The sequence below is a fragment of the Equus caballus genome, chromosome 17, assembly GCF_041296265.1.
Source record: "Equus caballus isolate H_3958 breed thoroughbred chromosome 17, TB-T2T, whole genome shotgun sequence".
Classification (NCBI taxonomy): domain Eukaryota; kingdom Metazoa; phylum Chordata; class Mammalia; order Perissodactyla; family Equidae; genus Equus; species Equus caballus.
In genome coordinates, this window is record NC_091700.1 from 100,429,788 (window position 1) to 100,453,303 (window position 23,516).

General features: G+C 52.8%; 1 protein-coding gene across 1 annotated transcript; it reads left to right on the forward strand.

Moving 5' to 3' along the window:
- Positions 1–2,862: 2,862 nt before the first annotated feature.
- Positions 2,863–22,096, forward strand: F10 (coagulation factor X). Its single transcript, XM_023621875.2, has 8 exons — positions 2,863–3,073; positions 4,849–5,009; positions 13,219–13,243; positions 14,169–14,282; positions 15,880–16,011; positions 18,080–18,327; positions 20,902–21,019; positions 21,489–22,096. Exons 1-8 carry the CDS (start codon positions 3,004–3,006, stop codon positions 22,076–22,078), a joined length of 1,458 nt encoding a protein of 485 aa, XP_023477643.1. The 5' UTR covers positions 2,863–3,003; the 3' UTR covers positions 22,079–22,096.
- Positions 22,097–23,516: the final 1,420 nt, after the last annotated feature.

Here is a 23,516-nt window from a genome sequence, read left to right on the forward strand (position 1 = left end):
GTGGGCCCCACTTGACCTTGGCGAAGGTGGATAGAGAAAACCTGGCGGGTGCCCATCTCCCCTGGGACACACCTGGGGGACGGCGACTGGCCTGGCCTGTGCCTGGAATACCCACGGTGCTTAATGCCTGTGAGCTAGGCAGCCAGGGCTCACTCTGCTGAATGGTCAGCCATATTTAGTTTGGAGCAGACCAGGGACCCACAGGCTGCGGTTGGGGCTGAGTCCAGGCCACCTATTTGTGTAAATAAAGTTTTATTGGGACATGCCTACTCTTTCATGCATCATCCATGGCTGCTTAACACGCAGCGCTGAGTAGTTGGGACAGAGACCATCTGACCAAAGAGACCGTCTGATCCGCAGACCCACCGTGTCCACACTCTGGGTCTTTACAGAGAAGGTTTGCTCCCGGCTCAGGCTGTGACTATCAGGGATCCCACCGCACCATCGGGCCTGCATTGGGAGACCAGACACTGAGCCAAACCTCCTGCATCAGAGTGGCCCTGCCTCTCACTCTTGGCCGAGCCGCTACCCTCTCTGTGCTTGTTTCCTCGTCTATGAAATGGGAGCCCGCCTCGATGCTTGTCATGAGGATGGAACCAGTGCTCCTAAAATGAGGCGCCAGGGAGGATTCGATCACATCGTCATGAACGGTAAAGCCGATTTGAAGACGTCTGGATGTCCTCCAGCTCAAAGGTTCAGGCTGCCAGGCACTCAGGGGAAGTTCTGCAGCCAAAATGCTCAAGGTCTCTGGAGGCCCTGAGCCCAGCGAGTCTCTTGTTTCTTTCTGGAAACGAAAGCTGGCTGGACTCCTCTTCCTGGGAAGAAGAGGGGAGGAGGGGGGAGCCCTCAGACCCACACGGGGTTAAACGGGGTCCTGGGTGGGTCGCTGGCTATGCCTCAGTTTCCCCAGCTGTCACAGTGCTGCGGTAAGCTGGGTGCTGGGCGACATCAGGATGATCCCTGAAGGCTAACAGACTTGACGTGCAGACACGCTCGCCATTAGAGATCATCTCCGTCTCTCCGAGAGCGGATCTCAGATCATCCTGACCACCAGGCACTGGGGCCAGGAAAGGGCTCATGCAGAACCCTGTCTCCCCCACATGCTGGATGTGCCCAGAGACAGCATCGCAGCACAAAGAGACCAGGTGAGACAGACCCAGGGCATCGACTGCGGGTCATCCCCAAGCACCAGGCTCTGCGTGTCACCGTGACCACCCTGCGAAAGACCAGCCCTGGCCTTGCGCCCCAAGCAGGAGCATTTTGGGACATCACTGATTCATTGGGTCCCTTGGTGACTACTGGGCACCTACTGTGTGTTAGACACCCCTCTGGGTGCTGGAGACAGAGCAGCAAACAAGACAGACACAACGGGCTCGTATCCAAGGGACATGGTGTCGGATGGTCCATCATGGCACACAACATGTCAGGGTGCTCGGTACCCTGGAGTACAGTGCGGTCTCCCCCCCGGCCCCGCCCTCGGCTCTCTTGGCCCAGCACTGACCTCGCTGGCCAGTTCGCAGGCCTTATCTTCCTGAGCCTGTAGTCCAGCTGCAGAGACCCCGATCAGCAGAGGGCTTGGGGCCGTGTCCCCAAGCCTGACACTCTGGGGAGGCTTTGGCTGGGTGGGTGGCCGGGTACCTGGTGTCCACCTACTGTGTGCAAACCTCTCCTCCTCCCTCCAGGCTGCCCGTGGAGGGGGCAAGCTGCTTTCAGGGCCCAGATCTGAGGCGACTCCTCTTCCCTGGGGCCTGTCATTTGTCGTGAGGAGATGCAGCCCTAGTTCTGGGACCTCCCCGGGGATGAGAGCCAGGCAGGGGAGACTCTTGAATTCTGCAGAGCTGGTGAGCACTGAGCAAGTGTCCTCCATCCTTCCCGGCCCGGCACAAGGGGCCCAGGACAGGACAGGGGTGGGGCTGGTGGAGGAAGCCCCCAGGCCCCACCCCCGGGCACCGTGCAGCCCTTGCCTTCTCTCGCCAGTGACCTGGACTGGGCCTCGTGTAAGTGAGCGATGGGCTTCACCATGAGGCCTCTGGTGTCTCAGGGCTCATTTCCCCTGCCCTCCAGCCAGGCCCCAGTAGGGTATGCAAGGTGAAGCCGCTGTCGGGGAAGCCGGGCCCCATGCCTGCAGGCGCCTCCATGGCTTTGTCGTGGGGCTGAGAGAGGCAGGTCCAGCAGCTCCTCCCGACACAGTCCCGCTCAACTTCGGGCCAAGCTCTCCTGTGGTCCACAGATCACTTGGGGGTCCCAGCAGAGCAGTTCCCTCCAGGTGCACCGGGCAGGAAGTACTCCTCCCAGAAATATGTGTGAGAGCCTCTGCGCAAGGAGCCATGTGGCACAGAAGGGTCACAGACACCCTCTGCCTCCCAGAGCCCCTGAACTTTTGGGTGAGGCACAAGCCCAACATGCAGGTAAAGCGCAGGCACCAGGACCCTCTGTGATGGAGGCCTTTTGTGGGGCGCCACCTGATACCACCTGGAGAGAGAGGCCTGTGAACACGACCAGTGCAGACTGAGGGAAAGCAGGACCCTGCGGCAGAGAGTCCTGGGTTCAAAGCCAACATGTACCACACTCAGCCCTGACTGACCCTTCAGCTCACTCTAAACCTCAGTCTTCTGTTCTGGAGAAAAGATGGGGAAATGATACTTAGCTTTTATTGTGGTTATAAGGATGAAATGAGAGCTAGACACAAATGTCTGAAGACTCTAAAACAATGTTCTGTTCTCTCAGAACAAAAAGTTCCCATGCCCACAGCAGGCCCTGCTGGATACGGTTACTAACGAGGAAGAGGTTCAGCCAGGACCTCCCCAGGACTGCACAGGCCAGGGTGACCATGCCCCGGCATGGTCACCTGTCCCTGACCACCCCCCCACCCCCACAGGCCCAGTCTCCAATCAGGAGGCTGTGATAAGTGGAAGGACAACCAGCCAGACTCAAGCCAGGGTAGTGAACCTTGCCCTGGAGACCTGTGACAGCAGGGACAGAGACACTGTCCTTGGCTACAACATGGCGGGCCCACTGTGCCTCGTCCTGCTCAGTGCCTCCCTGGCAGGCCTCCTGCTGCCAGGAGGAAGCGGTAAGTGCCCCCACCCTGCAGACTGCAGAGGTGGTCCCTGGGGTGGGGATGGGTCAGAGTGATGCCCTGGAACCTCGGCAGTGTGGATAGTGGCTGCCCGTCCCCTCGTGAAGGCTGGTGTGAGACGGCTGGGCTTGGCAGTTTCAGCCGAGGGCAGCTTAGGGCCAGGTGTGCCTCCCTGTGGGTGGAGAGTCAGACAGTGGATCAGAGATCACAAAGACAGAAGGAAACATGGACAGAGACAGAGACAGAGACAGACAGAGAGGGAGAGGGAGAGAAGGGGGAGGTGGGAGGAGAGACAGAGAGAAGCCCCCCTCCACTGCCAAAGTGAGCTGGGTGGGGGTCACAGGCAGAGAGGCGCTTCCAGGGCAGGGGAGAGAATGAGAGCTGGGGCCACCACCCCCAGGCTGGCTTGGCCAGGGGAAGGGGCTGCCCAATGTGAGGCTGGACAGATGGGGGCCTCTGGGCCTTCCAGGACCCCAGGCCTTGTCCAAAGAGAAGAGGCCAGAAAGGAGAGAAGCAGAGCCAGAGGAGAGAGCAGAGAGGAGGCACCCCTGGGGCTGGGGAGACCCTGAGGCTCATTTGCATCCTGGATCAAGAGGAAGGACAGGAGCGCTTGGGAGAGACGAGGGGATGCAGGTGTGTGGGAGATGAGGAGGCGGTGAACGGTGAAGGAGAGAGAGAAAAACAACAGGGGAGACCCACGTGTGGAAGGAGGGAGGCAGGAAACCCACGTGTGGGCTGTATGTCAAAGCAAGCACTTGTTAGTGGAGCAGATGTTCCAAGGAATGTGGGGGGGCCCACAAATAAGTTTGAGCCTGGTGTTGTCGGAAAAATATCCATGTCACTGAAAGAAACAGAGAATTCGGAAAGTCATTTGAGGTAGGCATGAAGCTAATCTTTACTGCCTAGTGTGTACCTAAGTGAACACCACAAGTTGTACATTGTTTAAAACAACCCTAGGAAGCAGGCACGGGAATTCCCACTTGCCAGTGTCACGTAGGAGGTGACCAAGGCGGACTTGAAACTGAAGACGCTGGATCCCGCAGCGCTGGTTTTCGGTGTGGGACTGGGGGTTCGGAGCTGAGACAGGGGAGACGGCCATGATGGTGAGGGAGCTGGGGACAGAGCTCAGGGTGAAAGCTGGCAACAGAAGCACGGAGCTGGAGAGTCAGCTACATCACGGGGAGCCTCCACATTCTTCAGCGGGAAAAGGAGAGGAGGGCAGAGGGCCGAGACAAGCATCCGAGGGCCTCCCTATTGCCAGAGGAGAGGAGGAGAGGATGAGAGAGGGAAGACGGCGGGGCGGCCCAGCTCAGCGTCGGTTCATGCACAGGGATGGCCAGAGAGGCTCTGATCCAGGACATTTAGCTGGTGGGTCACCACTCACTTGTGACTCATGAAATCAATATAGCGGGTTTTCAAAAATGGAATAGAACAGAATCAAGTAGAAAACTTTGTAATAAGTAGTATTTTCTAGAAAGTAGTGTAAGCACTACTTCTGGCAACTTTTGCTTTAATTGTGTTTTTGTGCGTCCCGGGAGTGGATAGAAATCACGCTTTCAGGGGTACACGGTGCTGGAAACAGTACCACAACTCCCCACCCGCTTGACTCAGAGCCGGGCCAGGCAGAGGGCAGTGGCGTGGTGGGGACGGGGGCGCAGGGTCGCCGGGCGAGCCAGGCAGAGGGCAGCCGCGTGGCGGGGACGGTGGCGCGGGGGCAGGCGGCGCTCCTCCACGGCGGCCGCCTCCACCCGCGCCCCCTCCTCCCGCAGTGTTCCTGAGCCGGGACCGCGCGCACGGCCTCCTGCACCGCGTCCGCAGGGCCAACTCGTTCCTGGAGGAGCTCAAGAAGGGGAACCTCGAGAGGGAGTGCAGGGAGGAGAGCTGCTCCTTCGAGGAGGCCCGGGAGGTCTTCGAGGACGTCGAGCAGACGGTAAGGGCCTGGGAGGGCCTCCAGGAGGCCGACCCCTCCAGCTGACCTGCAGGCGACCCCGGAGGCCTCCCCCCAGGCTGACCTGCAGGCGACTACGGAGCCCCCCCCCCCAGGCTGACCTGCAGACGACCCTGGAGGCCCACCCCCCCCCAGGCTGACCTGCAGGTGACCCCAGAGACCCACCCCCCCCATGGCTGACCTGCAGGTGACCCGAGGCCCACCCCCCCCCAGGCTGACCTGCAGGTGACCCGAGGCCCACCCCCCCCCAGGCTGACCTGCAGGCGACCATGGAGCCCCACCCCCCTAGGCTGACCTGCAGGTGACCCCAGAGGCCCACCCCAAAGGCCGAGCCCCCAGGCCAATCCAGAAGCTGACCACGGGCCACGCTGGCCCTTCCGGGCTGTGGCCGCTGCAGAGGAGAGCCGCGGGGGCCCTCCCGCTTGGCGGGGCAGTGGGGAGACTGAGGCCCTCACCCGCAGGGTCAGGCGCAGCCACGGTCCGGAGGGCGGTGGCCGGAGGGAGGGTGTGGCCAGAAGCCAGTGGCAGGGCCGTGGGAACTTGTGGAGCGACTGCCGAATCAATCCTAAAACGGGAAAGACCAGGCGGGCCTCCGGGCACAGCCACGCCGCCGCCACCCTCGACGCCGGCCCTGAGGGCGCCGCGCGAGCTACTCGGGGCCGCGAGGCTCCGCACTGCGCCTGCGCAGCACCCGCGCGCCAGACGCCCGCCCCTGGGAGAGGCGGGGCCTCGGGCGCTGCCCGGGAAGTCGCCTGCGCGCCTCGTGCACCTTGGGACCCGGCCGGGTCCGCCATGGGCCGAGACGTCCGAAAAGGCGGCGGCGGGACAGGGCTGGGCGGCAGCCGAAGCCGCAGGAACGCGCTGAAGACGCTGAAGACTGGGAAGACGGTAGCGAGCAGGGGCCGGGCAGGAGCTGGGCCAAGCCGCGGCCGCCACAGGCTGACGCCTCAGCGCTCGGGCGCGCGCAGGCCCCGCCCACGGCCCCTGGCGGGCTGCTGCGGAGGCCCCGCCCTCGGGCTGCGGCGCGCGGGAGGTCCGCCTTGGGCCTCGTCTCCGGCGCGGAGCGCGGCGACTCTGTGCGGAGCCGGAGGCGGGGCGTCTCCCTGTGCTTGCCAGCCTGCCCCGGAGACTGTCGGGAGTTCGGCGGGCCAGCAGGGGCCGAGTGCCGCTGCCCGTGGGTCGCATGCGGCCCGGCCGCACGTCGCCCTGTGCTGACTGCGAGCTCCGAGGGCAGAGATACCTCCTCACGGCGGCCGCTGGACTCCAACCGGGCGGGACGAGGGTGACCTGGCCAGCGGGCCGGAGACATGGCGTCCTGTGGTGAGCCCAACTCAGGACCCTCGCGCCTCCCGCACCGCCAGCCTTCGGGGGGCTGCCTGTGCCCTCGTGCGACGCCGGACCCGGAGGACAGACAGCCGCTGCCCCTGGACCCTGTGGTCTGTATGGACCCCGCGATGTCGGGGTGGGGGCTGCACCTGGGCTGTTCGAGGCCACTGCCTCCCACATCCACGGCACCGCCTTCCCAGAGTCCACAAGGCCCGGGAGGAGGCTGCCCGCGGGAGAGCCCAAGGCAGGCCCGGACGAGGCCGCCTGCCCATGGGTGAGCCCGAGGAAGGCCCAGCAGGAGGAGGAGGAGGCCGCCCGCGGGAGAGCCCGAGGAAGGCCCGGATGAGGCCACCTGCCCACGGGTGAGCCCGAGGGAGGCCGCCCACGGGAGAGCCCGAGGAAGGCCCGGACGAGGCCACCTGCCCATGGGTGAGCCCGAGGAAGGCCCGGCAGGAGGAGGAGGAGGCTGCCTGCGGGAGAGCCCAAGGAAGGCCCAGGAGGAGGCCGCCTGCCCACCAGAGAGCCCGAGGAAGGCCTGGCAGGAGGAGGAGGAGGCCGCCTGCGGGAGAGCCCAAGGAAGGCCCAGGAGGAGGCCGCCTGCCCACCAGAGAGCCCGAGGAAGGCCCGGCAGGAGGAGGAGGAGGCCGCCTGCGGGAGAGCCCAAGGAAGGCCCAGGAGGAGGCCGCCTGCCCGTGGGTGAGCCCGAGGAAGGCCTGGCAGGAGGAGGAGGAGGCCGCCCTCAGGAGAGCCCGAGGAAGGCCCGGACGAGGCTGCCTGCCCACCGGAGAGCCTGAGGAAGGCCCGTGCTGAGGCTGCCTGCCGGAGAGCCCAAGGATGGCCCCGGAGGAGGCCACCTGCCCACTGGAGAATCTGAGGAAGGCCCATGGGGAGGCTGCCGGAACCTTCCTCTCTTGGCCTGAGGGAGCCAAGTCCGTCCCTGTGGACCTCTGTGTGTCCGAAGCCATTGAGCGTCCTCCTGGCTGCAGACAGACCCCTTGACAGGCTGCCACAGCTCCTGAAGGGAGTCGGGCGAGCCCGTCCTCCCAGAGCACATGGAGCACGCGCCTGGCCCAAGGGGCCCTCGGTCTCACAGCGCCCCTGGAGCTGTTTGTCAGGAATGGTGCGGTCCACACAGCACCATGCTGCTCTCCGAAGAGCAGGCCAACACGGATTTGGCCCTCCATGCCTCGTGGGTACAGGCTGCCCCACATTCCTGGTGAACTCTGGTAGTGGTGTGGACGTACCCTGCTTCCCGCAGTGAAACCTGAAAATGCAGAGAACGAAGCGACCACTGATAGGCTGGGAAGACCAACATTTGGCACTTCTGCATAGAAAATAATTTTCCGTTGTATCACTCAGACATTTCTGTGTTCCTGCAAAAGATCATGGTCTGCAAGGGACTCTTGTGTGTTGCCATCCGTTTGAGTACCACTGCCTATTTCAGCCCCCAGAGAGAAGAGGAATTAAGAATTCATTTTTACTCCTTGTCACCAATTAATCAATTTGTCTCTTTTAAAAGATTATTCATAATTTCAGGAAATATTTTCAATTTTAAATGTTTTAGCTCATGTATACATACATAGTTTTTTTTTAAAAAAGTAATACAAGTAGGGGCTGGCCCCGGGGCCGAGTGGTTAAGTTCGCGCGCTCCGCTGCAGGCGGCCCAGTGTTTCGTTGGTTCGAATCCTGGGCGTGGACATGGCACTGCTCATCAGACCACGCTGAGGCAGCGTCCCACATGCCACAACTAGAAGGACCCACAATGAAGAATATACAGCTATGCACTGGGGGGCTTTGGGGAGAAAAAGGAAAAAAAATAAAATCTTTAAAAAAAAAAAAAGGTAATACAAGTACTTGTAACACCAACACAAGTTTATGTTCTGCTTTTTTACTCAGCATCATTTCCCATTCTTTCTTACTTTTACATGGTTACCATATTTATAATTTTAAAGATCTAAGTTATGTTTTATTGTATGGGTGCATTTACTCTCTTCATGTTTTGACCATGTAAGTTATTTTTAGTATGGCTATTATGACAGCACATACATAGGTTTCTTCTGGATTATCTTCTAAGTTAGAATGGCTGCTCCAGAGAAGGATTACTGGGTCAAAGGTTATCAGCAATTTCTGGTTCCAAGTAATATGGAGAAAGCAGACCCCACCCTTTTTCTCTTACTAAATGTAGCTACAAAACCTGGATAGAGTGGATGGAGCCCCTGAAGACCTTGAAAAGGAAATGGCAGTGCATTGAAGAAAAAGACTGGAATACAAAGTACCATAGAACTGGCTGTAAGTTTACTGTTTTGTTTCCTCCAGTTCTCCAGACATCACTTGACCTGAATCTAATTAGTAGTTATAGAATTCTTGGCAACAGCACAATACGTTTTGTTTCCAGTCACCCATGGAACATTCCACAAGATAGACTATATGCTGTGTCATGAAATACACCTTTACAAATTTAAAAGATTAAAAGCACATCAGATATATTGTCTGACCATAATGGAATTAACCAAAAATCAGTACAGAAAAATTTTGAAGTATGTGGAAATTAACACACTTCTAAATAATCCATGGGTCAAAGAGGAAGTCTCAAAAGAAGTTAGAAAATATTTTCGACTGAACAAAAATGAAAATACAACATATAAACTGTGGGTTGCAGCTGAAGTAGTGCTTATAGGGAAGTTTATAGCATTAAATGTTTTCATTGGAAAAAAAGAAAGGTCTCAAATCAATAAGCTTCCTCCTTAAGATGCTAAAAAAAAGAAAAACAAAATAAACCCCAAAGAGGAGAAATCAGTGAAATTGAAGACATAAAAAATAATAGAGAAGGGCCAGCCCCATGGGCGAGTGGTTAAGTTTGTGCACTCTGCTTCCGCGGCCCAGGGTTTTCCCAGTTCGAATCCTGGATGCAGACAAGGCAGTCCTCATCAAGCCATGCTGAGGCGGAGTCCCACATGCTACAACTAGAAGGACCCACAACTACATACACAATTATGTACCGGGGGGCTTTGGGGAGAAAAAGAAAAAATAAAATCTTTAAAAAAAATAGTAGAGAAAATCGATAAAACTGATATAGCAAGATGGACAAAGAAAAAACATGCAAATTACCTATATCAGGAATGAAAGAAGGAATATCACTAAAGGTCCTGCAGATGTTAAAAGGATAGTAAGAGAATACTATGAACAACTCTTCACGCAGAAATTTGGATGAAATTTGGACAGTTTGGATGAAATGGACCAATTCCTCAAAACCACAAACTACCAAAATATGCACAATCTGAAAGTTATATCTGCAAGTTCAATTTCTTAGTTAAAAACCTTCTGAAAAAGAAATGTCCAGGTCCAGATTGTTTCACTGGTCAATTTTACCAAAGATTTAAAGAAGAAATAACACCAATTGTGTATAATCCTTTCTAGAGAAGAAGAGAGAACACTTCTCAGTTTGTTTTAGGCCAGCATCACTCTGATGCCCAAACCAACAAAGACAGTGAAAAGAGAAAGAAAGAGAGGGAGGGAGGGGGGGAAGGAAGGAAGGAAGAAAGAAAACTACACAGCAGTATCTCTCATGAGTCTCATAAAAATCCTCAACACAATATTAGCAAATTGAATACAGCAACATATAAGAAGAATACAGAATGACCAAGTGCGTTTATCTAGGGCACACAAGGCTGGCTCCATATTTAAAAATCAATAATGTGATCTACTATATTAACAGCTTAAAGAAGAAAATCCAGAAAATCATATCAATTGATGCAGAAAAAGCATTAGACAAAATGCAACATCCATTCATGATCATATATCAGCAAACTACAAATAAAAGACACCTTCTTCAACCTGATAGAGCATCTATAAGGAACCCACAACTGATACCATACTTAATGGTGGAAGCTGAATGCTTCCCCTAAGACTGGAAACAAGGCAAGGATGTTTATTCTCAGCACTCCCAATCTAACACTATACTGGAAGTCTTAGACATAAAGAAATCCTAACAATAAGTCAAGAAAAAGAAATAAAACTATCCTTACTTGCAGATGACGCGATTGTCTACATAGAAAATCCCACAGAATTTGAAAAAGATACTCCTAAAACTATAAGTGAGTCTAGGAAGGTCACAGAATACAAGATCAGCACACAAATCTTAATCATATTTCTATGTAGTAGCAATGTACAGTTAGACCCAAAAATATTTTAAGTACCACTATTACTCCAAAGAAAAATATTTATGTGTAAATCTAATAAAACATGTACAGGCTCCATATGCCGAAATCTACAAAATACTAATAAAAGAAATTAAAGAAGACCTAAGTAAATAGACATACAGTGTGTTCATGGATTGAAAGACTTAACATATTAAGATACTGATCCTCTCCAATTTGATTTATGGATTTAATGCAATGTCAATAAAAATTCCGTCAGGGAGAAGCTGATTCTAAAATTGGAAATATGGAAAAGCAAAAGAATTAGAATAGCTAAAACAATTTAGAGAAAGAAGTTAAAGGTGGAGGAGTCACACCACCTGATTTAAAGACTTACTGTAAGGCTGCCTTAATCACAAAGTATTAATGTATGGTTCTGGTAGACATAGACAAATAGCCCTGTGGAACAGAATATAAAGTCCATAAATAGACCCAGACAAGTATGGCCAATTGATTTTTGACAAAGGTGCATAAGCAATTCCATGGAAAAAGAATTATCTTTTTCAACCAAATGTTATTGGAACAATTGTATATTTATGTGCAAAAAAAGGTCAACTTTGACCTAAACCTAACAACTATACAAAAATTAACTCAAGATGGATTATAGATCTAAAGGTAAAACAAAACTTTTAGGAGAAAATTTTCATTATATGGAGTTAGGAAAAATTCTTAGACACCAAAAGTATAATCCATAAAAGAAAAAATGGGTAAATTGGACTTTGAAAATTTAAAACTTTTGCTATGTGAAAAACACTAAGAGAATGAAAATACAAGCTATTGACTAAGAATATATTTGCAAATCACATATCTGACGAAGGATTTATGGTCAGAATATATAAAGAACTCTCACAACTCGTTAGAAGAAAATAAACACCCTAATTAGACATAGTGAGCAAAAGATTTGAACAGATGCTTCACGAAAGAGGATACATGAATGGCAAAAAGGCACATGAGAAGATATTCAACATTATTAGCCATTACAGAAATGCAAATTAAAACCACAGTGAGATGCCACTACATACCTAGAGAATTAAAAACACTCACCAAAAAAAGTGCTGGTGAGGATATGGAGCAACCAGAACTCCCATACACTGCTTGTGGGAATGCAAAATGGTATAGCCACTCTGAAAAACAGTTTGGCCATTTCTTATAAAGTTGCCATATGGCCCAGCAATCCCATTCCTGGGTATTTTTCTAGAGAAATGAAAACTTTTTTCACAGAAGAACATGTACATAAATGTTTATAGCAACTCTATTCATAATTGCAAAAAACTAGAAATACTACAAATGTCCTTTGTTGGGTGAATGGATAAACAAACTGTGGTACAGCCACAAAATAGAATACTACTGAGCAGTAAACGAGAGGAAATTCATGATGCACATAACTTGAATGAATTTCAAAGACATGGTGCTGACTGGAAGAAGCTAGTTTCGCAAGGTTTTATAATGTATGATTCCATTTATACGACATTCTCAAGAAGTCATTACTAAAGTGATGAAGAGCGGATTAGTGGCGCTAGGCATTAGGGCTGGGGGTTGCCAGGGGTTAGCAAGGTTGGGAGATAGCATGAGAGAGTTTGGGGGGAGATGGAACTGTTCTGTGTCTTGATTGTGGTGGTGGTTATACAAACCTATGTATGTGTTGGATTTCATAGAATTGTACACTAAAAAAATTTTACTGTGTGATAATTTTTTAAAATAAAAATTTAAAAGACAGTGTATTAGTTTTTTAGGGCTTCTGTAAAGTAGTACAACAAACTGGGTGCCGTAAAACAACAGAAATTTATTCTCTCACAGTTCTGGAGACCACAAGTCCAAAATCAAGTTGTTGCCAGGGTTGGTTCATTGTGGAAGGTCTGAGAGAGAACCTGCTGCTCGCCGCTTCCAGCTTCTGGTGGCTGCCAGCGGTCCTTGATGTTCCCTGGCTTGTACATGCCCCACTCCAATCTCTGCCTCCATCTTCACATGGCCTTCTTCTCTCTATGTCATTTTCTGTCTCTTATAAGGACACTCTTAGTGATTTAGGGTCCACCCTAATCTAGTATGACTTCACTTCAGTTTTTACCTTAATTACATCTGCCAAGACCCTATTCTCAGTTAAGGTCTGAGGTTGCATTCTAAGGTTGTACCTCAATTTGGGGGGATTGGGTGGGAGACACACTATTCAACCTACTACAGACAGCAAAACAAAATTTTTAAGACTTATGAACATGTTTTTGATGTAATATATAATCTTGATGCCCTATTTTAGGCTGATTACCATTTAGCATTTTTTCAATTAACAATGATTATTTGCCAAGCACCTGATCCTTTATCGAATCTTTGGCCCAGGTTTCTTAACTAAAAAACATTCATTGATCAGCGAGGGCGAGCACACATAGCAAACCCTTTTTAGTACAATCCATTTCTTGGTGATTAACTGAAAATAAATTTTCAATATGCAACAGAGATGGTGCATTTAAGATGATCGAAGCCACGTCTTTACAGGTAGAGAAGGTCTGAAAGATTTTCTCTTTTGGACTGAATAGTTCTAGAGAAATTTGTTCCAGAAAATGACCTCTGTTTGGGGAAAGTATCCTGCACAGGTTGAGTAACTAGGTTATGGTTGTTATTGGTGTGAAATGTCTGTTTTTTCCATAATGTATTTAAAAGTCTTTTTTCCCTTTTAGACTGAATTCTGGAATAAATACAAAGGTGAGATGTTTTCTATTTTAACCTTAAACAAGAAGGCTTCATTGGGATATTTACATTGAGAGAAATTGTATTTGAATTTTGAAAATGCTTCCTGAATTTCTTTTCTGCTCCTATTTAAATCTTACTCATTTAAGACTTTTCCTCTCTGTTTCCATAAAAGTTATTGTAAAATAGTTTTTTATAGTAACTTTATATCAATTTTAGTTTTGTTACTTAAATATAGATTTAAATCAGTTTATTCTCATTCGAGGACACCAAATTCCATGGTCTATTTTTTTTAAATCCAAGTATATTAGGTAGAAACAAAAAATAGAATCTGAAAGATTGAGTCCTCCAATAAGGGAACCGCGTGACTTAATGCTTACAGCATCTGAAATGATACGAATCATGACTAGTGTTTTCATTCTGGTGACAGTATTCGATTTCTCAAACTGACAGTCAGACCTATCTCTAAGTTAGATTTTCCAAATGCAGCGAGAAGTGTGAGGCTGTTTGTCAGTGCTGGACAGTAGTCTTTACGTTTTCATTTTAGCCCCAGACCATTTGAAAAGAGAAACCCTACCATCCCTCTTGTTAGTTAGCCCAGCCCAGAATTGAGTGTCAGGCAATCATCCGTCTTGCAGTTGGACCCATGTGTTACCAGCCCAGAGCTCTTCACTCTGATGCAAAAACACATCGGACATCTCAGTAAAAGTTGGGAAGCTTGTCGATGATCCAGTTAGATAAGGGCATCACGTACATGTAGCCACAAAGGGTGGGGATAAAACGAAGTCCAGGCAGGAAAAATTGTTTACAGGGAAACAGAGAGAATTCCAGGTCGACTCAACTTATCTGAAAAATGTGTGCCAAGATCAACAGAGTAGAGTTATCTCCATGATGATGGGAATCGCCTGCAAGCTCTGGTTTCCAAATCCTTTCTTTGCAGATGGAGACCAGTGTGACAGCAATCCTTGCCTGAACGAGGGCAAATGCAAAGATGGTCTTGGGGAATACACATGCACCTGTTTGGAAGGATTCGAAGGCAAAAATTGTGAACTTTGTGAGTTCTTCTTCTTGGAGCACTTTCAGGTCAGAGTTAACTGAAGGGCCAAAGGTGGGAGAGAGGGAAGAAGCTAAACACCGGAGGATGGACAGTCTCAGGTCACTTCTGCTCTAGACTCTGTGCTCCGTTATGTTGTGCGCTGGACTAACAGCGAAGAGAGGAAGTCAGAGCCCCAGGTGTGCCCTGCAGTGCACTCAGTCTGGAGCACAGGGAGACACATGTCCCTTCTCTGTTCCTCTGAGAGAGGCTGTGGGACATTCATGGAGATGTGGCCCAGAGCACAGAAGCGAGAACTGACTTTTTCCTCGCTCTGTGGCTCGTAGTCCTTGTGGTCCTGGACCGTGGTTCCGAGTCACCACTTTCACTCAGGCCTGTTGGCGCCAACATCAGTGCTGAATGCTTGGGATTGTCCAATTAAAAAACTTGATGCATTTAATTAATTCTACGTGGAAAAGTCACTAAGAGTTTTCCTAATATGTGATTAATTTTTAATAAAAATAGGTTAGTATTAAGCCAGTTTTCCCTAAGAAGAAAGATTTGCGTTTCTTTTAAATTACTAAATTTATAGTCTGTAGACTATGCCCTTAGTTTGGATTACTTTGGAACTTTTCCCGATGGGAGCATCATTAGGCGTCACTCCATCCTGAGTCCCGAGATGCTTCTTCTGCACACGGTCTGACTGACCCCGGGGCCATTGTGAATGTATTCTAAAGTTCCATGAATGTTGATCTTTGCACTGTAATTATTTTTTCGTCAAAACCCAAATGGCAGAATGTGACATAAATTGCTGGCATCACTGAGTGAGCTTGGGGTTGGTGCTCAGTGTGCGCTGGAAGCAGCGTGTGCTTCTGGCTCCGCTGCACTGCAGAGGGTGCGCTCAGCCGGCCTTACGGTCCCAGAAACCTGGCCTTGGTCGAGGGCACCACCGGCCCACATGGGGCACTGTGCCAACGTCCTGTGACTTGTGAGGTTGTCCTGGGAGGTGGTGTGACCTCCACCACTTTACAAGTGAGGGAACCGAGGTCCCTGGGGTTTAAATAACTTGCCCAAATCCCACAGCTAGTGAAGGAAGGGCCAGCCTGAGTCCAGGACGTGACTGCCTGCCCTTCTTTCCTGCTGCCCTGGAGCCTGACCCCAGTCCCCAAGGCCCGTATTCCACAGGGAATCCTCTAGCCTCAGAGTGAACAGGCCTGTGGCCGCTCCACTCAGCTCAGCCTGAGCGCCTGGTCCCGGAGCCCCCTTTCTTGCAGGCAGCCCATCCACACAGGTCAGCACCCACATGCCCTTCTTAGGGGGGAACTTGAGACACACGCCCAGCCTCTAGGGCCCTCACCATGGTGTCCCCATGCAGGCTAGGGGGCGGCAGGGCAGTGAGAAGGGCGCAGAGGGGTGGTTCCCTCGCCCCCAGCCTGCCCTTGGCAGCACTGGGACTGGCTGAGGTGCCTTAGCTGCCTGGCCCTTTGCTCTAGCTGGGTGACCCGCTGTGGGGATGACGGGTGGGTGGCTGTGCCCAGGGTGCTGCCGTCCTTCCTCCTGGATGGCTGCAGCCTTGGTTTCCCCGCCCGTCCTGAGGGCCAGCATGCCTCTCCCACAGCCATGCGGCAGCTCTGCAGCCTGGACAACGGGGACTGTGACCAGTTCTGCAGCGAGGAGCGCAACTCCGTGGTGTGTTCCTGTGCCAGTGGATACATCCTGGGTGACAATGGCAAGTCCTGCATCTCCACAGGTAGGAGGAGTGTGGGTCACCTCAGCAGGGCTCCCTGGGCCCTGGGGTCCATGCCGGTGCAGGTGGGCTGGACGGCCGAAGCATCCTGGATGGGCTGCAAGGTTTGGAAACAGACTCGCTATTTCTGTGAACCATCTAAGAATGGGGCCAATGATGTCTCTAACTCCTTGGTGGATGTGAAAGTATAAGGAGTAATTCACGGAGGGCGTGTCACCAGTGCCCAACTTGTAGCAAACCCTGAGTCACTCCGTAGTGACTGTCCTGTGGCCCTGGGAAGGGTGGGGGGCCTGGGAGGCTGGGAGTTAGGACAGGCCGAGGCTGAGAGTGTGTGGGCAGGCGAGGGGCCATTCAGGCCTGACCACTGGAGCCGTAGAGCTGGAGGGGCAGTGCAGGGACCAGAAGAGGAACTGAGGACCCTCAAGAGCTGATCTAGGTTGTGGGCCCCAGAGTTAATTGAATTAATTTTTTCTTTCCTGTGATAAAAGTTAGACTCAGTGAGTCTGGCCTAGAAGCTCACAGAGGGTGTGACCTAGTGAGGGCCTGAGCGAGGGGCCAGGTCCCGGGGGTGCAAGAGCCCGCCTCACACGCAGTGGGAAGGCCATCGTCTGCTGCAGGCCAGCCTGGCCAGAGGCTCTGGGGCCACTCCTTTCTCTCAACATGATCCACTTCTCACAGCGGCCCGACGCGCTCCTCAGAGCCTGGTCCCCTGACTGACCAACAGGTCTGGCGTTACATGGGGGCGTATTAGAAATGCCGAACCCCAGACCCGCTGCAGGAGGTGGCACATTCAGGAGGACCGAAATTATGGAACATTAAGTCTCTGAACCAGGAAAAGACAGTGTGGTTTATATTTCTATTGGTAATGAAATTTTAAACGTAAGCTGGCTCAAAAGTATTTTAACTAAAGTCATTTCTTGACGTGCATGCAACACTTTTTTAAATTCAATTCACAAATCAATTTAAAATAAAGTTTGATGTTTGAAAATAAAATCAGGTAAACTACTTTCTAGTGCAAAAGATTCTGTTCTAAATCACAGACGAGCTAGTTCAGAATTTGAAAGGCAGTGATTACACATCTTAACACAATATAGGGAACAGCAGGGTGCACTCCTTCTCTCCAGCAGCACCTTTTCCTGAGTCCGCTGGCGGGAACCGCGCGGGTCCTGAAGGAGTGTGCACAAAGGCTGAAGAAAACCTGAGGTTTGCTTATCTGATCTCAGACAGACACAGGGCAGCAGAGAAAAGCCCCTGCGACCCGTTTCAGAGCTGCTGTTCTGCTGTCTCGGGCTCTTCGCCCTCCACCCGTCCTTCCTCCTCCCTCTGCCCTGCATTGCCCCTGCGCCTCCGCTCCCCGTTGGTGATGACACGGGAAGGGAGCTTTCCAGTATTTACTGACATCCCTGCTGTGCCCGCTGCTTCATTTCAGATGTCGTCGCACAAAGCCACGTCGTGGTGTCCGTCTTATGCTGCAGGTTGCTCCCACGTTTTGTTCCTTGTGCCTGGAACACGTTTTTTCCTTCCACGTTTTTCACTGGGAACGCGTCGGACACAGCAGGGCTGGCAGAATTTTATAGCGAGCACCCACCAGGATTCTACGTTAACATCTCGCTGACTTGCTTTGTCATGTGTCTGCCCCCATTTGTCCTCTGTCCATCCACAAGCTGCCTAATTCGGTTGACGCATTTCCAGGCAGATTGCAGAATCCCCTTCAATGCTTCAGCATCCTGGTGACCCAGCGGTCAGTGTCTGCAGGGCTGTCGTCTAGGTGAAAGTGACACACAGTGGGGTACACCAATGGGAAGGGCACGTTTCCTGCATTGTGACAATGGCGTCTATCTTGTAACCCAGCCCCAATCAAGACAGAGCAGCCCGCACCCCGGAAGGTCCTCACACCCCTTCCCAGTTACCGAGCACATGCCCTGCTCCTCCCCGCTCACAGTGTTCCAGGCGGCTCACCCCATTACCGAGAGGGACAGACTGACAACCTCCTCAGCTCCTCCTGCTTCGTGGGGACTGTGCGCTGTAGGGAGCTTTTTGCCTTGCTGAGCCCAGGCCATTTTTCTTTCAGAGCCTTTCCCCTGTGGGAAACATACTCAGGGACGCGGGAAGAGGGCGGCGGACCAGGCCACTCAGAGCCATGAGGATCCCACCCAAACCGACATTCTGGAGCAGTACAGCCCTGGAGACCTGGCTCCCACCAAGAGCCCCGGCGATCTGCTAGGATCCAACAAGACGGAGACGAACGCAGAGAACCAGCAGAATCTGGTCCGGATAGTGGGCGGGAAGGAGTGCCAAGAGGGCGAGTGTCCCTGGCAGGTAACTGCTGAGCACACTTAGTGAGCTAACGGGGTGGGGACCTGTCCTGGCTGGGCGCCACGGGCACGGCCACAGAGGACACGCCCAAGCACACATTTGGCCCCACAGCAGGCTTTGAGCTCTTCCCCGCCTGCCCTGCTGCCCCATTCCAGGCTTCTCTGCCCGTGAAGGACAGATGGGAGGGCAGAGCCCCGCCTGGAGTCTTAACACCTCTCCCCACTGGAAGGCAAGATGGGCGGCAGCTCAGGCCGAGTCAGCAGGTGGAGGTCGGCTGCCTGACGGGGCGAGGCCTCTGCCTGTGCTTCTGTTTGACTGAAGGTGGAAAGAGTCCCTCCCCTTGTTTCATTTCTAATTTGGTAAATTTTCTTTATCCAAACACCTAAACCCCAATGAGGCAGAGGCCTTGTAGAGAAGAGCATATCCATTTGTTTTCAAAGGTGAAAACCACTGCTGGGTTGTTGATTTGGACTAAGGTTGCCAGATTTAGCAAATAAAAAGCAGGACTTCTGCTTAAGTGGGAATTTCAGATAAACATGGAATGACTTTTGATGTAAGTATATAAATATTACATGGGACATATACTAAAATTACTTGCTATTTATTTGACTCAAATTTAACTGAGTGTCCTCTATTTTATCTGGCAACCCTAACTTGGACTTTAAGTTTTTAGGGTCCAAAGCCAAAACAGCTTCTCCTACAAGCAGAAATCCCAGAGCTGCCAACAACCTTCAGAAGTTACCTCCGCTCGCTCCCCGCCTCCAGGCCACATGACAGCTGTGCATGTGTCTGAGTGATCAAGAGCAAGGGAGGGCATGCCTCATCTGGTCATCCCTCATCAGCACATCCTTGTGGAGAACTTACCGTGTGCCGGGCAGTGACTGGGCGTGGTGTGTGTAGGGTATGATGTCATCAGAGCCACTTCTCTAGGAAGGGAGGTGAGACCCACCTGGATCACCAAATGCAAGTTGGTGTGTGATGAGGGCCCGTGGGAGCATAACGAAGTCCTCGGGGGCAGGACAGGCTCCCCACCCAGAGGGCACAGCTGTGGCCCAGGGGCTCTGTGAGTAGCTTTGGATGGGGCTGCACAGCAGGGAACAGGGACGGGCACCCGGGAGAAGGGTCCTCAGCAGTGGGCGCCCCATGGAGTCTGCTGGGATTCGTGGTTCTTGCTCTCCCAGTTCCAGACTCCACCGGCTGCCTCATCTCCATCTTTAGGAAGGACAGTCGGTCTCCAATTCTTAGAAAGATTGACTCCCCCTCACTCGGTACCCAAGTTGGATTGTGAATTGATAAATTATGCAAAAAAAAAGCAAAAATATTACTACAGGGGCCGGCCCGGTGGCGCAGCAGTTAAGTTCATGCATTCTTCTTTGGCAGCCCAGGGTTTGCAGTTTGGATCCTGGGTGCAGACCTACAGACCGCTCAGCAAGCCATGCTGTGGCAGGCGTCCCACATACAAAGTAGAGGAAGATGGGCACAGATGTTAGCTTAGGGCCAGTCTTCCTCAGCAAAAAACCATTATATATATATTACTGCTTCATGCTAGTCATGAACATCTTCAAGAGTTCCTTTAGACTCAGTGTTGTTAACTGTCTCATTGACCTACACATACCCCCAGCCAATAACTGTTGCTCAGAGGTTGTGGAACTCCCTGGAGAAAGGAAAAGCAAAACTGCTCCGTCTCCAGATCTGCAAGCCCCGTTCTTTGGGGAGAAAGGAAAGTAAGAGACTTGTCTGTGGAGCCTCTCACTTGCCCCATCAGTGCTCCTTCCCACGTGGAATGTCCTCACTCCCAAATCCTGTCCGGGAGAAAATCACGTGGATCCTGAGGAAAGTAACCTGGAACGGTGGCATTCTGCGGGCCGAGGGAGAAGGGTTCAAATAGCTGCACCGTTGCAGAGACCAGAAGTCGCGCCTGCTCTGGACGGGTTTTCTCCAGCCCGGCATCGCTGGTCTGGAGTGTGATTCATTGCCAACAACAGTGAAGTTGTTCCTCCGTGCGTGACACTGTGGACAGTGCTGGGACAGAGTGAGGAGAAGGAGGAGACTAGCCCCTGGAGTCCAGGCGGAGAGATGGTGAAGCGGGGTGGGACCACCCGCTGTGACCAGCACTGGCGCTCAGCAGGGCCTCAGCGGCAGTCTGTTGAGTAAATGAACAGTCGCTCACTTGCCTGACCTGTGAAGCAAAGACCAGACGATGTGAAGGTGCTGCCCGGACTTGTGCCACGAAATCCGGGGAGTGGGTGGCAAGGAGCTGGGAAGGTGCCATGGGGTGCCCCCTGAACCAGCTCTTGGAGAATGTGCCGGTTGGACCAGTGGGTGGGACGTGCAGGCCTGGGCACAGTCACCCTGGTTGGGAAATCTGCAGGACTGGCCAATGGGCAGCAGCCCGAGTGTCAGGTGGGCACTGTGGGTGCACTGGCTTGGGCCTCACGTTCCAGCCTGAAGAGGCCACAAGTTCTTCCGTGGGGAAAGGGGTCAGGGGCTGGGGAGGAAGGCTGGAGCTAGAGACTGTCAGATTCCTCCTCTCAGGAAGTCAGACCAACCTTGTGGGCTCTGGCGCTCTCGTTGCAGGCTCTGCTCATCAACGAGGAAAACGAGGGGTTCTGTGGAGGCACCATCCTGAACGAGTACTATATCCTCACCGCGGCTCACTGTCTCCACCAAACCAGGAGATTCAAGGTGAGGGTAGGTAAGTGGCGCCCACACCCCTCGGCCCCCCTCCAGGGCCCACTGTCACTTCCTTATTTTCAGAGACCATTAGAATTGATCAAGTCTGTTGGAAACACTAGTTAAACTACCAAAATCCTGGGGGGGGCTGTTTCACAGAGGAAGACGGGGGAGGGCGGGGGGGGGGCAGCCTTCCTAGGGCCAGCCCAGCCCTTCTCCTGTGTGGTCCCCCCTGATGCTTGGAGTTCACGCCCAGGCATGCGCCTCCTCTCAGGGTCTGCTCAGGCAAGGCTCCCAGAGCCCCCTCTTCAGCAATCTGAGCACTGAGTACCTTTTTACGCTTTCTTATATTTTTCCAATTTTCTAGTGACCATATACCATTTTTTAATTAGAAAACACACTAACAACTTTAAAAAGTAACCCACACGTAAATGCTCGGCCATGCTGGGCTGACATGGCCGTGTCCTCGCCGTGTCCTCACCATCTCCCAGGTGATCGGAACACGGAGGAGGAGGAGGGCAACGAGATGGCGCACGAGGTGGAGATGATCATCAAGCACAACAAGTTCATCAGGGAGACCTACGACTTCGACATCGCTGTGGTCAAGCTGAAGACGCCCATCACCTTCCGCATGAACGTGGCACCCGCCTGCCTGCCCGAGAAGGACTGGGCCGAGTCCACGCTCATGACACAGAAGTCGGGCATCGTGAGTGGCTTCGGGCGCACCCACGAGAAGGGCCGCCCCTCCGCCACCCTCAAGATGCTGGAGGTGCCCTACGTGGACAGGAACACGTGCAAGCTGTCCAGCAGCTTTGTCATCACCCAGAACATGTTCTGCGCCGGCTACGACTCAAACCCAGAGGACGCCTGCCAGGGGGACAGTGGGGGTCCCCACGTCACCCGCTTCAAGGACACCTATTTCGTCACTGGCATCGTCAGCTGGGGAGAAGGATGTGCACGCAAAGGGAAGTACGGGGTCTACACCAAGGTCACCAGCTTCCTTAAGTGGATCGATAGGTCCATGAAAGCCAGGGGCGGGGCCCAGGCAGAGCGGGCAGCCCCTGTGCCTCACCCCCATTAAAGTCATTCCACCCCAAGACCTGCTGGCAGCCGCTGGCGTCTCGTTTTGTCGTAGCACTTGTTCTGGGCAGGCTGAGTCCTGCCGTCGGTCTCCTGTCCGCAGTGATCCGCTCTGTGTTGCTTCCCACTCCCGCTGTCTTCTTGCTCCGCTGAAGTGAGAAATGCAACTTTCGTTTGGAGCAGTTGGGAGCCGTCTTCAGGGAATTCTGTACTTTATAGGACTGGAGTCTAGGCTCCCCGGGGTGACTCCTCTGCTCAGAACTGAGATGGGCCGAATCTGCTCATAGCACGTTCTTCTCTTTTTGATTGCCCTTAACTGCCCTCTTGGCCCCACGCTCAGAACACTTGAGAATAAATGACCAAGGTTTGGGAGCACAGAGAGGAGGTGAGGCAGGGATCAGGGCCCACCCACGACCGGTGGCCTCCCCCTGGGGTCGGGTGGGGTCCCCCTGTGTGCTGACAGCTTCCCCGGGTGCCCATTCACCCCCGGGACTGAGAGAGCCGTGGAAATGTGTCCTCCAGGGGCCCCCTAGGTGCTTAGAAAACTCTCCTAAGCCGCGTACCCACTCACCAGGCGCCGACTGTCCCCCGCCCAGGGGTTTCCACCCTGACTGTGTGTTGGGACCCTGGGGGGCTCAGGCCACAGCCAGAGCACTTAAATCAGAGTCTCCGGGGTGAGTGTGGGCCCCGGAAGTTTCTCCAGCTCCTCAGGGGACCCCACGTGTGCTGGGTGTGCTGGTGGGGGCTGTGGAGGGCCCCTCTGTCCTCGAATGGGTCACATCTGAATGCCAAGTCCTTCCCCGTCCCGGTCCGTGCCCGCTCCAGGCCCTCGACTTCAAAGGTCACAAAGACCAAACGGGCTTTTAGAACACGAGAAAGGTCACATCAGACCAGAGCTGCCAGTGTGTTTTCCAAACGTCCTTTCACAGTTTGCATTTTGCGAAACTTCACTAAGCAAAGTTTCAAAGTCCCAGGACAAAAACTCCCGAAATGTCACAAGCTAGACAGAGTGTTTTGTAAACAGGAGCTACTGTGAGGTTAGGAAAATCTATGTGAGCCGGTCCGCAGTTTCCAGGCGCGGCTGAGGGTGCCATCCCCCGCGGACCTGCCTTGACACCCCCGCAGGGGCCACTGCCAGGGAAGCAGCCTCAGACAGTGCGTGGTCAGGTTGAGGGTTTCCCATGCAGCTGAGTGGTCTCTGTCTGGAGGCAAACCCCGGACTCGGGCTTCTGGTCCTGGAGATGGAAGGTTGTTTGGGGTCCAGAGGGTGCTCTGGGGAGAGACTCACAAACCCACCTTTGCTGTTACCACCTGTACCTCTCACTGTTGGCCGCTATGAGTTCCTGTATCTACTAGGGAGGAAGGGAAACTGAGGCCCAGCAGAGCAAAGGGCAGCCGGGGCCCCCTCGCCTGATGGGCCTGCTTGCTTCCCATCCAGA

Coding starts and splice junctions, on each gene's coding strand:
- F10 (XM_023621875.2), top strand. CDS start 3,004: ATGGCGGGCCCACTGTGCCTCGTCCTGCTCAGTGCCTCCCTGGCAGGC. Junction 5,010..13,218: donor TCGAGGACGTCGAGCAGACG/GTAAGGGCCTGG, acceptor TTTCCCTTTTAG/ACTGAATTCTGGAATAAATA. Junction 14,283..15,879: donor AGGCAAAAATTGTGAACTTT/GTGAGTTCTTCT, acceptor CCTCTCCCACAG/CCATGCGGCAGCTCTGCAGC.